At 41.7% G+C, this 13,665-nt stretch overlaps 1 protein-coding gene across 1 annotated transcript in view; it reads left to right on the top strand.

The window, feature by feature from the left end:
- Positions 1 to 13,665, top strand: part of LOC126473713 (sialin-like) — a 134,110-nt gene that overhangs the window by 71,864 nt on the left and 48,581 nt on the right. Inside the window, exon 6 of the mRNA XM_050100957.1 lies at positions 3,931 to 4,083. Within this exon, the coding sequence (XP_049956914.1) occupies positions 3,931 to 4,083 (153 nt within the window). The remainder of the gene's footprint in view (positions 1 to 3,930; positions 4,084 to 13,665) is intronic.

The following is a 13,665-nucleotide window of genomic DNA, read 5'->3' as shown; positions in this document are numbered from 1 at the left end:
AGGAGAAATAAAAACTTTGAGGTTCGCCGATGACATTGTAATTCTGTCAGAGACAGCAAAGGACTTGGAAGAGAAGTTAAACGGAATGGACAGTGTCTTGAAAGGAGGGTATAAGACGAACATCAACAAAAGCAAAACGAGGATAATGGAATGTAGTCGAATTAAGTCGGGTGATGCTGAGGGAATTATATTAGGAAATGAGACACTTGAAGTAGTAAAGGAGTTTTGATATTTGGGGAGCAAAATAACTGATGATGGTCGAAGTAGAGAGGATATAAAATGTAGACTGGCAATGGTAAGGAAAGCGTTTCTGAAGAAGAGAAATTTGTTAACATCGAGTATAGATTTAAGTGTCAGGAAGTCGTTTCTGAAAGTATTTGTATGGAGTGTAGCCATGTATGGAAGTGAAACATGGACGATAACTAGTTTAGACAAGAAGAGAATAGAAGCTTTAGAAATGTGGTGCTACAGAAGAATGCTGAAGATAGATGGGTAGATCATATAACTAATGAGGAGGTACTGAATAGGATTGGGGAGAAGTTTGTGGCACAACTTGACTAGAAGAAGGGATCGGTTGGTAGGACATGTTCTGAGGCATCAAGGGATCACAAATTTAGCATTGGAGGGCAGCGTGGAGGGTAAAAATCGTAGAGGGTGACCAAGAGATGAATACACCAAGCAGATTCAGAAGGATTTAGGGTGCAGTAGGTACTGGGAGATGAAGAAGCTTACACAGGATAGAGGAGCATGGAGAGCTGCATCAAACCAGTCTCAGGACTGAAGACCACAACAACAACAACAACAACCTTCAGCTGCTACCGGGCGTTGATATACACCAACTGGGACCGTTGAAAATGTGTGCCCCGGCGCGGATTCGAACTCGTGATCTCCTGCTTACATGGCAGACGCTCTATCCATCTGAGCCACCGAGGGCACAGAGGGTAGCGCGACTGCAGGGACTATCTCGCGCACGCCTCCCGCGGGACCCACTTCTCACGCACTACATACGTAGTGTCCCACCCCAGCACAATCGTTACTCGTGGAAGACATTCTTACCGAGTCCCGTAAGAGTTCAGGGAGTATGCGTGCATCCGCACAGAAGAAGAAGGGCATGGCCGGTGTTGCTAGAGCTGTGTACTTATACGGATATGGTGTCTGTTCTTTCGGACATTTTCACCTGTCCCCGTTGATGTATATCAACGCCCGGTAGCAGCTGAAGGTACTAATATATAATTCTAATTTATCCTATAGGTGTTCCATTGGATTCGTATCAGGACTCAGCGCATGCTAGTCCATTTCAGGAATATTACTGTTCACAAAGCATTTCTTCACATATGCTGCTTTACGATAGCGTGCTTTATCAGGCTGATAGAAAAAACAATCATAATCTCTGAACTGTTCCTCTGCTGTACACAGTACACAGTGCTTTAAAAAAACGAATAAGGGAAAGGAAACGACCGTGGCTTATTTGAAGAACTTTTCACACATTTGCTAGAATTCACAGATGATTTATGAAACCAATAAGAAACCGAAATTAACGTGGTTGGATGGGTTCTGCAAGTCTACGTTACCCATATACAAGCCAACTGTCATACTCACCGCGCTGTTCCGCAGGATACTGCAGCTATATTCAACTGGAAGCAACTGAAAATATTCGGTTCTTCTCTTTATACATGTGGCTAATAATCGTCTGTTATTGTACACCGGCGCTGCATAGTAAACAACATCTTTTCTTTCCCGTTCTAGATATTACTACAAATAAGACTTTGTAACAACCAGATCAGCCAAAGTTGTACACGATTTATTGGATGTCAGAGTATAAAAAAGTGCATTTTCTCTTTTCACTTAAAACGATCCACTCTCGTTTTCTGCTTCTAAATATGGGTCAATTGAAGAATGGGATACAACCCGTCGGCTTTGACCAGCGACTTCATAGCTTACTCGCAGATATTACTGTCTTTATTTTCAAGCCATAGACAATAAAACCGTTATCTCTTGGAGCGAGGCGTCATCATTGTAAATGGCAATAAATGAATGTGTTCCAAAAGACAGGGCTGGACATTTTGTACGATTTTTGTCGTTTGTATTAATTTAAATCGTTTGTGCATTCCAATTCATTCGGTACTTACTTTCATTCTTAGTCAGTTTGAGTTATTGTGGAAGAAATGCTTTTCATTCTGGACAATTTTTACTTTTTGATTTTCGTTTGTGGGTATGGATTTATCTATTCTTATAAATATGGAAGATTTGAAGCAGGGTTCGTCAACTGCAGTACAGAATAAAAATTTTACAGTTGTCGCTTTTTTTCGCCTTCGCTAGCACTAATATTACTACGATGCTTTTCAGTCGATAGTAGTACTAGAGTACGCAAAAAGACCGTTTTCAGTTTAGCAATATAGGTCAACTGAAGAATAGGATACTATGACTCAAGTTAATTAATAATGTCACGTGATTAGGGCCTCCCGTCGGGTAGACCGTTCGCCTGGTGCAAGTCTTTCGATTTGACGCCACTTTCGGCGACTTGCGCGTCGATGGGGATGAAATGATGATGATTAGGACAACATAACACCCAGTCCCTGAGCGGAGAAAATCTCCGACCCAGCCGGGAATCGAACCCGGGCCCTTAGGATTGAGATTCCAACGCGCTGACCATTCAGCTACCGGGGGTGGACATGACACAAGTAAGCGATACACTTAACGGCCGGCCGGAGTGGCCGAGCGGTTCTAGGCGCTTCAGTCTGGAACCGAGCGACCGCTATGGTCGCAGGTTCGAATCCTGTCTCGGGCATGGATGTGTGTGATGTCCTTAGGTTAGTTAGGTTAAAGTAGTTCTAAGTTATAGGGGACTGATGACCCCAGATGTTAAGTCCCATAGTGCTCAGAGCCATTTGAACCATTTGATATACTTAACATAATGTTCGAGGTATGAATGTACGTGGTATATGTCTACCATCTGTTCTCTCTGTCCTATATTCCTTTGTTTCTCAACATTCGTCTTTGCTGTTAAATCTGTGCAATACATCATCTCTGGTAACTTTTGATATCATTGGTCAAAGCCGATGGGCTGTGTCCCATTCTTCAGTAATCCCCTAAATATGCTAATTGATTCTCGCTGCTTTCAAATTTCTTCTCGATAAATGGCGGCCCAAAAATACTCATCACTAGTGTTCGTCCGACAAGGGGAGGAGAGGTGGTGACTTGAAGTTTTTACCAGTGTCTTGGATTAAGTTCAAAAACTTCCCACAGTGCCTCATGAAGCGAGATGATGCGACTCTCGCATGGGTACGTTAAACCCGGCAGTTTCCTTGAGGCTGCTCGAGGGAGTAGGCTATGTTACGTGACACCACACTATACACTCATCCACTGCTGTCACCTACACTCAAAAGACACTCATGAGACAGAATTTTCATACGCCGCGTGGAAACGCACCGTTGTTTGCGGTTAATGAAATAGCTTTCCGATTAGGCAGCTGAACAATGCCTTGGCGTTTCCTATCGAGCGGTGTCATACAGTTATTCCTTCTTTCCATTTACATGTACATGACAGCGGTTAATCACTTGCTGAAACCTGTAAAATGATTTTCCTCGTGGGTAATCACATCTCTTTGTGATCACGGAGCTTCTTGTTTCCTATCTCATTTACTTTTTACCTGCAGCGAGCTTTTTAAACCAAAAGTCTTAATGGGATGAGGTGTGCTAGTGGCTGTACACCAGGCTTATACTTCATTTTTAATATTTATATGGATTATTTTTCGTTGTATGACTCCAAACTCTCTCTCTCTCTCGTTCTCTTTATTTTTAAGTCATGAGACTGTATTTTATTGGTACTGTCCATCCGTGATAATGTACTCAGTTTTGTGCAGTAATTAAACAGCAACTAGTACTTAACACCAGTAGCGTGGCATAAGCTGTACTCTGTTTTACTCTGCAGAAGAAACTGCCTGTGCCCTGGAAGAGTGTGATATCCACGCCGGCTGTCTGGGCCATGGTCGCCTTCCTGATCACGTTTGACTGGAGTTTCTACCTGCTCATCACTTCGCTGCCGCTCTACCTTGCCAACATCATGCACTTCGATATGCACAGCGTGAGTACACAACGTCACTAATGGTCCGAACAGCATCCACAGTGAAACATAGCAGACACCTCACAGCCATCAAGTCGCCAGTAGGCACAGAAAATGATCTGCTACACTGGTCGAAACAACGGTCCATTTTTCCAGCACATGAAATGATACTGTTAGGAGCTGACTTTTATCACGATTAGCACAAGATTTCTACTCCCCGCAAGATGGCGATTCCATGAAATTTACTGGTACCTATCAGTTCCCTTTGCGAATACTGTTTCTACGTCACGTCACGTCATGCCTTCTATCACTATCCACTAACACATAAAGCAGGTGATCCAGATCTATTGTAAACTTTTTAAACATAAAACACATACAGGCACCACTGATTTCTCTCTGCATTTTATCACCCTAAAAAAAAAGTAGCATGCAAACTAAATCGTCTAACTAAATCCTCTCTTGAGTGTTGTTGTCTGTTGTCCACGATCATAACTTTTGGTTATCATTTTGTTAACTCTGCAAAAGTGTTCATATTTTTTTATGTTAGCTACCGACTGCTTATGAAATTTTAATTTTGAAAAATGCAGGGCCAAAACCCATGAGAAGTCTTTAATTTAACAGCCTGGCAGAACATGACGTGTGAACTCAGGACTGCAGTCTTCCGCAGCTTTATCTAACAAAGAGACTTGGGGAAAATGTTTTTGAAGCGAATTACGTGTATTCCGTCGTAATCCATCAATGTTCCGGAAACAAAATTCTAAGAAGAACTTAATTTAGTGTTAATGTATTTGAAATGTCTTATGTGGTTGAGTTTAGGTTCAAATCATGTGGCGGCAGATTAAGAATAAAGTGCGTGCAGTGTGTATCACGGATGTACAGAAAGTACCATCCCTTAAGCTATAGGGGCTAAATAAAATACTGGAATAAGTGAAGCAAAATTTGTTAGAATAATGTGTAGAGCTTCAAGACTAAACATCTCTCATATTTACACTATCTCTTAACGAGTTGGCAAATTCCCTCTCTACAAAATTCTGTTGACTGAGATAGCCGTGACAGCATCTATAAGTATTTCGATGGAGTTGAATGCATCAGCACCTAGCCACTTTTTTATGAACATAAGAGTTGGAAATAACTGGAAGCCAAGTCTGCACTAGGAGGTGTATGTTCAGACACATCGTATCTAAACTGAGGCAACAATTCTTGTTTGCCGTCCAGATTGTATTGTGATAGAATATAATAGTACAAAAACAAGGCAACGTCAGTCAAGTCACCACGCCGCTTGTTCCGAATGGCCCGTCTCAGTTAATATGTCATAATAGGCTTCCAAAACACCCCTAAACGACATTCCTTTACATCCCAAAAACAGTACGAAAGCGTGGCGTGCTTTCATGCTGTGATTTATGACTGTGCCACCATAGGAAACCTATGTCTCATCACCAGGTATAATTCCGTGCAGTAGACTTGTTCCTGCATCGTAATGAAAAAGAAAATGCAGAGCATAAACCATCCGTTGATTTTTGTGGTTCTCATAAAGATGGTTTGAAACCTAAAGAGAACAGAACTTGAGGGCAGTTGTCCGATTGTTGACATATCGTGAAACACAGGTTTTCACAAAATTTTTCAGTTTTCTGTACGTGATCGCTTTGGACTACAAATCCACGGTCATGACCAAGAACATTCGTATTTGCACTCTTAAACGAATGACACTACTCATCGCATTTACATGCAAAATAAGTTGAGGAAGTAGGAAATTCAATTTTGGAAATCGATATTTTCTGACCTGCTTAAGATAAATTCTGATTTTGCTAGCGCTATCAAATATCGGATTTCCGAGCGTTAATTGTTTTGCGTGAATAATATCTGTAAGTAATCTGTTGCTATTCCGTCAGCACGATGAAGTGAGCAGATCAGTACGTTCGTAATATTTGTAATAAAGAGAATACGATTTCTTTTGGATGTCAGTTCTCTGGAGAAGAAGAGATAATTCGAGAATAGATGTATAAAAATCTTATGCACGAAAATTTATGCGTGAGAGACTCCTCGAACATCAGTACATTTCAATGTGTTGGAGACACGGAATCGTTAGAAAATGTCCTATTGAGAACGAAAGCAATCAAATTTTTTCGCCTGTGATCACCGTGGAATAATCAGTTACAGGAAGAAACTTAATATTTCGCCCCCGTCTGTGAAGGACATCTTCAGTGGTGGTCATAGCTTCTATGGCTGTCCGATTCACACCCTGACTTCCTGCTGAATGAAGTAAAAGTTCGCTTCCGCGAAAACGTGTACTTAGGTACTGTAAAAGGAACATTGGAATGTGGTACCCCCAACAGAAAGACCTCCTCCATGCCAATCAGCATGAATTGCGACGAGGTCGATCACGTGAAACCCAACTCGCACTTTTCTCAAGTGACATCCCGAAAGCCATGTGTTATGGCCTAACGAAAGTACAATCGCCCAGTTATAACTGCTCTGAGATGGTTAATTAGAACTACAACATATGACACAAGAATTCACATTACTGAAGAATGATAGAAAGAGTTACTTAGCTTTGTTGTTGCTGTTGTGGTCTTCAGTCCTGAGACTGGTTTGATGCAGCTCTCCATGCTACTCTATCCTGTGCAAGCTTCTTCATCTCCCAGTATCTATTGCAACCTACATCCTTCTGAATCTGCTTAGTGTATTCATCTCTTGGTCTCCCCCTATGATTTTTACCCTCCACGCTGCCCTCCAATACTAAATTGGTGATCCCTTGATGCCTCAGAACATGTCCTACCAACCGATCCCTTCTTCTGGTCAAGTTGTGCCACAAACTTCTCTTCTCCCCAATCCTATTCAATACTTCCTCATTAGTTATGTGATCTACCCATCTAATCTTCAGCATTCTTCTGTAGCACCACATTTCGAATGCTTCTATTCTCTTCTTGTCCAAACTATTTATCGTCCATGTTTCACTTCCATACATGGCTACACTCCATACAAATACTTTCAGAAATGACTTCCTGACACTTAAATCTATACTCGATGTTAACAAATTTCTCTTCTTCAGAAACGCTTTCCTTACCATTGCCAGTCTACATTTTATATCCTCTTTACTTCGACCATCATCAGTTATTTTGCTCCCCAAATAGCAAAACTCCTTTACTACTTTAAGTGTCTCATTTCCTAATCTAATACCCTCAGCATCACCCGACTTAACTCGACTACATTCCATTATCCTCGTTTTGCTTTTGTTGATGTTCATCTTATATCCTCCCTTCAAGACACCATCCATTCCGTTCAATTGCTCTTCCAAGTCCTTTGCTGTCTCTGACAGAATTACAATGTCATCGGCGAACCTCAAAGTTTTTATTTCTTCTCCATGGATTTTAATACCTACTCCAAATTTTTCTTTTGTTTCCTTTACTGCTTGCTCAATATAGAGATTGAATAACATCGGGGAGAGGCTACAACCCTGTCTTACTCCCTTCCCAACCACTGCTTCCCTTTCATGTCCCTCAACTCTTATAACTGCCATCTGGTTTCTGTACAAGTTGTAAATAGCCTTTCGCTCCCTGTATTTTACCCCTGCCACTTTTAGAATTTGAAAGAGAGTATTCCAGTCAACATTGTCAAAAGCTTTCTCTAAGTCTACAAATGCTAGAAACGTAGGTTTGCCTTTCCTTAATCTTTCTTCTAAGATAAGTCGTAAGGTGAGTATTGCCTCACGTGTTCCAGTATTTCTACGGAATCCAAACTGATCTCCCCCGAGGTCGGCTTCTACTAGTTTTTCCATTCGTCTGTAAAGAATTCGTGTTAGTACTTTGCAGCTGTGGCTTATTAAACTGATTGTTCGGTAATTTTCACATCTGTCAACACCTGCTTTCTTTGGGATTGGAATTATTATATTCTTCTTGAAGTCTGAGGGTATTTCGCCTGTTTCATACATCTTGCTCACCAGATGGTAGAGTTTTGTCAGGACTGGCTCTCCCAAGGCCGTCAGTAGTTCCAATGGAATGTTGTCTACTCCGGGGGCCTTGTTTCGACTCAGGTCCTTCAGTGCTCTGTCAAACTCTTCACGCAGTATCGTATCTCCCATTTCATCTTCATCTACATCCTCTTCCATTTCCATAATATTGTCCTCAAATGCATCGCCCTTGTATAGACTCTCTATATACTCCTTCCACCTTTCTGCTTTCCCTTCTTTGCTTAGAACTGGGTTTCCATCTGAGCTCTTGATGTTCATACATGTGGTTCTCTTATCTCCAAAGGTCTCTTTAATTTTCCTGTAGGCAATATCTATCTTACCCCTAGTGAGATAAGCCTCTACATCCTTACATTTGTCCTCTAGCCATCCCTGCTTAGCCATTTTGCACTTCCTGTCGATCTCATTTTTGAGACGTTTGTATTCCTTTTTGCCTGCTTCATTTACTGCATTTTTATATTTTCTCCTTTCATCAATTAAATTCAATATTTCTTCTGTTACCCAAGGATTTCTACTAACCCTCTTCTTTTTACCTACTTGATCGTCTGCTGCCTTCACTACTTCATCCCTCAGAGCTACCCATTCATCTTCTACTGTATTTCTTTCCCCCATTCCTTTCAATTGTTCTCTTATGCTCTCCCTGAAACTCTGTACAACCTCTGGTTCTTTCAGTTTATCCAGGTCCCATCTCCTTAAATTCCCACCTTTTTGCAGTTTCTTCAGTTTTAATCTACAGGTCATAACCAATAGATTGTGGTCAGAGTCCACATCTGCCCCTGGAAATGTCTTACAATTTAAAACCTGGTTCCTAAATCTCAGTCTTACCATTATATAATCTATCTGATACCTTTTAGTGTCTCCAGGGTTCTTCCATGTATACAACCTTCTATCATGATTCTTAAACCAAGTGTTAGGTATGATTAAGTTGTGCTCTGTGCAAAATTCTATCAGGTGGCTTCCTCTTTCATTTCTTAGCCCCAATCCATATTCACCTACTACGTTTCCTTCTCTCCCTTTTCCTACACTCGAATTCCAGTCACCCATGACTATTAAATAGGATGGCGTATCAAGCGAAATTTGTGATTGGAAGACGTTTTCTTGGTGGCGACGTCACAGCACTTTATCTTGGATGGCTAGTCATCGATAGATGTGAAAGTAAGTTCAGGAGTGCGCCAAGGAAGGTGTTAGGTCTCTTGGTGTTCACGTTTATGTTAATGACCTTGCGGGCAATATTAATAGTAACCTCAGACTGCAGTTGATGCATTTATCTGTAATGGAGTAATGTCTGACAGAAGCTGCATAAATATTCAATCAGATCTTGATAAGATTTCAAAGTGGTGTAAAGATTGGCAACTTGCTTTACGTGTTCACAGATGTAAAACTGTACACTTTAAAAAATAAAAAAACACACAAAACCAAAGAAACTATGTTTCCTATGACTATAACATCACTGCGTCACAGTTGGAATCAGTCAGCTCATAGAATCACCCTGGTGCAAGAATTTGTAGGTGTATGAAATGGAACGAGCGCATATTCTCAGTCGTAGGTAAAACAGGTGGCAGTAGTTTATAGGTAGAATACTAGGGCAATGCAATCAGTATAGAAATCAGATTGCATACAAAACGCTCATGCGATCTATCATAGAATGTCGTATTGGACCCGCACCAAATAGGAGTAACAGAGGATATTGAACTATATAGAGGAGGCAGCACGAATGGTCACAGATTTGTTCCATCCATTGAAGAGTGTGACGATGTTGCTGAAAGAGTTGCAATGGAAGACATCTGACCAACTTAAAAGAATGAATCAACGATTATCTTACAAACTCCTATGTTTCGCTCCGATGGAGATTGCTAAGACAAGATTACACTAATTACACCGCATGTAAGGAATCATTTTTCCTGCACTCCATAAGTGAATGGAGTGGGAAAAAGCATTAATAAATGGTTCAATGTAATGTACCCTCTGCCATGCACTTCACAGCGGTTTGCAGTGTATGAATGAAGTTGTACATACACAAATAAGGGTAACAGAAGTGGTCACATACTTGTTTGATCCATGTTAGAGCGTCACGGAGATATTGAAGAAAGTGAACTGCCAAATGAGACGCTAACTGTTCCGTGAAAGATTGCTTCGAAAGTGTTAAGAACCATTATTAAGTGGCAAAAATGAAGCATGGTATAACTCTCTAAGCATCGCTCCCATAAGCATCTTGAAGATCGAAAACTTGTATCAGTGTGATCCGTTGTGTGCGAATCCTAAGGCAAGGGTCGCCACTATGGAAACTAGCTGCGTGTTTGCTATCATGGGACCCTTAACCGATATATAAGTTAGGGGACAGAATCATCATGTAATACAGATCACACCCAAGTGGGTTTATATTGAATCTGTGCAAGGTATGTAAGCAATATTATAAAGGCACTGACAGAAATACTATTTAGGGTGTCTACCCGCTCAAATAGTTTATTCATGAAATTAATTGATCAACGTTACCCTCCAAAAATCATGATGGGAAAGGATTCTGGTGTGTGTGATTGATAAACAGATAAATGTTATCGTTAAAATTAAAATTAAATTTATTTGCTTAAAATGGAACACAAAACTGATACTGAATTTGTACAAGGAACAATCATGCTATGAACATAAACCAAATATGTAAATAGTGCCCATGGGATAGAGTTATTGGCAAGAATCTAGTAAAATCACAAGGCATAGAATCTTTATTACGAGAAGGGGGAGCATAAGGGAACAGGTGAAATGTGTAATACCCATAAACAAGTGGGTAATTGGATGTAGATCCACGATATCCTATGTATAGTACGTGGTTCTGTGAATGCAACAACTGCAAAACCTCAGTTCGAATTTTGGGTGGCTCAAAAATCAACTGAAATCCTCCAGGCCAAAGCTGCGTATATTACCGACAGTACGGTGCAGGGCTGCATGCTGATGATGGTTGCTACTCGTGGTCGGCTCCGCTGCATGGAAATTGCCACCACCTTGGAGTCGGATCGAGACGCGGGCGTGAAAAAACTTGTTCGTCCCGGTGGCGGGACAAGTGGAATTGCGAATGAAATTACTCCGGAATAAGGGCAGCAAAGTACTCGATCGACTCCTGTGGCGGCCAGAAACCAGCTTCTATATTTCTCTTCTGCCCCGCGCCAGAGCGTGACCTTTCCACTGTGTCAGAACTCGTCAATCATCGCCCATAAACAAAGCTTTCGCCAGTTATGGTCTTACAACAAATTCGTGTGGAATCTCACTACCACATCCCATCGATCTAGGCCCAATACAATTCCTTCGCGCCAGTTTCGGATGGTGGCTGCAAACACGTGCTGACGCTACAGTTGAGTAGCCTCCCACAGCCTCTGCCAGGACTTTTTGGGGAAAGCTTTCTGACGATGGCCGCCAATGGAATATGATTAGGGTGCTACATGTGGCGCCGTTCTGTTGGCTACTCCGTGGAGCTCAGCGACTATTTCTCCGAAATGTCCCAAAAAACAGCACAGTCATGGTGCCGAGCTGGCGCGATCCTGACCAAATCATGAGGCTTTTGTGAGAAAACTACCATCAGCAATTGTAAAAGTAGCGAGCGTCCGTCGCTCTAGCCCTTGAGACCCAACATCAATGAGAATGCTCCAGCCACGTTTGAGCATTTGCCCTCCGCACAACCCAAAAGTTACCGCTCGTCTCCAACGTGAGATGAACCGAATTATGATATTTATGCACCCTCTCCCTGTCATGTGCATGCCAATATAGACCCAATTACACTATGTGATCAAAAGTATCCGGCCACCTGGCTGAAAGTGACTTACAAGTTCGTGGCGCTCTCCATCGGTAATTCTGGAATTCAGTATCGTGTAGGCCCACCTGTAGCCTTGACGACATCTTTCACTCTCGCAGGTATACGTTCAATCAGCGGCTGGAAGGTTTGTTGGGGAATGGCAGTCCATTCTTCACGGAGTGCTGCACTAAGGACAGGTATGGATGTCGGTCGGTGAGGTCTGGCACGAAGTCAGCGGTCCAAAACATCCCAAAGATGTCTCGAAACCTGGTAGAAGATCCAAAGCGATTCTGGTCGTATGTGAAGTATGTTAGTGGCTAGAAACAATAAATGCCATCTCTGCACGATAGCAAAGGAGATACCACCGAAGACAGTGCTGCCAAAGCAGAGTTACTAAACACAGCTTTCCGAAATGACTTCACAAAAGAAGACGAAGTGAATATTCCAGAATTCGAATCGAGAACAGCTACCAACAAAATATGTCTCTGAGAGTCTTAACTTCTGAGGTCATCAGTCGCCTAGAACTTAGAACTAATTAAACCTAACTAACCGAAAGACATCACACACATCCATGCCCGAGGCAGGATTCGAACCTGCGACCGTAGCGGTCTCTCGGTTCCAGACTGTAGCGCCTAAAACCGCACGGCCACTCCGGCCGGCAGCTACCAACATGAGTAACGTAGAAGTAAATATCTTCGGAGTAGTGAAGCAACTTAAATCACTTAATAAAAGCAAGTCTTCTGGTCCAGACTGTATACCAATTAGGTTCCTTTCGAAGTATGCTGTGCATTAGCTCCATACTTAACAATCATATACAACCGTTCGCTCGACGAAAGGTAGTAGCGGTAATCCACTAAATTACAGGCCAATATCGTTAACGTCGATATGCAGCAGTATTTTAGAACATATATTGTGTTCGAACATAATGAAATACCTCGAAGAAAACGGTCTATTGACACACAGTCAACATCGTTCCTGTGAAACACTACTGGCTCTTTATTCACACGAAGTGCTGAGTGCTATTGACAAGGGATTTCAGATCGATTCCGAATTTCTGGATTTACAAAAGGCTTTTGACACTGTACCACATAAGCGGCTCGTAGTGAAATTGCGTGCTTATGGAATATCGTCCCAGTTATGCGACTGGATCTCTGATTTCCTGTCAGAGAGGTCACAGTTCGTTGTAATTGACGGAAAGTCATCGAGTAAAACAGAAGTGATTTCTGGCGTTCCCCAAGGTAGTGTTATAGGCCCTTTGCTGTTCCTTATCTATATAAACGATTTGGGAGACAATCTGAGCAGCCGTCTTCGGTTGTTTGCAGATGACGCTGTCGTTTATCGACTAATAAAGTCATCAGAAGATCAAAACAAACTGCAAAACGAATTAAAAGAAATATCGGAATGGTGTGAAAAGTGGCAGTTGACCTTAAATAACGTAAAGTGTGAGGTCATCCACATGAGTGCTAAAAGGAACGAATTAAACTTCTGTTACACAATAAATCAGTCTAATCTAAAAGCCGTAAATTCAACTAAATACCTAGGTATTACAATTACGAACAATTTAAATTGGAAGGAACACACATAAAATTTTGTGGGGAAGGATAACCAAAGGCTGCGTTTTATTGGCAGGACACTTAGAAAATGTGACAGACCTACTAAGGAGACTGCCTAGCTTGTCGGTCCACTTTTAGAATACTATTGCGCGGTGTGGGATCCTTACCAAATAGGACTGACGAAGTACATCGAAAAAGTCAAAGAAAGGCAACACGTTTTTTTATGATCGCGAAATATGGGAGAGAGTGTCACAGAAATGATACAGGATTTGGTATGGACATCATTAAAATAAAGGCGTTTTTCG

This window comes from Schistocerca serialis, chromosome 4 (assembly GCF_023864345.2).
Source record: "Schistocerca serialis cubense isolate TAMUIC-IGC-003099 chromosome 4, iqSchSeri2.2, whole genome shotgun sequence".
In the NCBI taxonomy this organism is placed as follows: Eukaryota; Metazoa; Arthropoda; class Insecta; order Orthoptera; family Acrididae; genus Schistocerca; species Schistocerca serialis.
The sequence above is the reverse complement of the archived record's forward strand: the minus strand, read 5'-3'. Positions and strand labels throughout refer to the sequence as shown.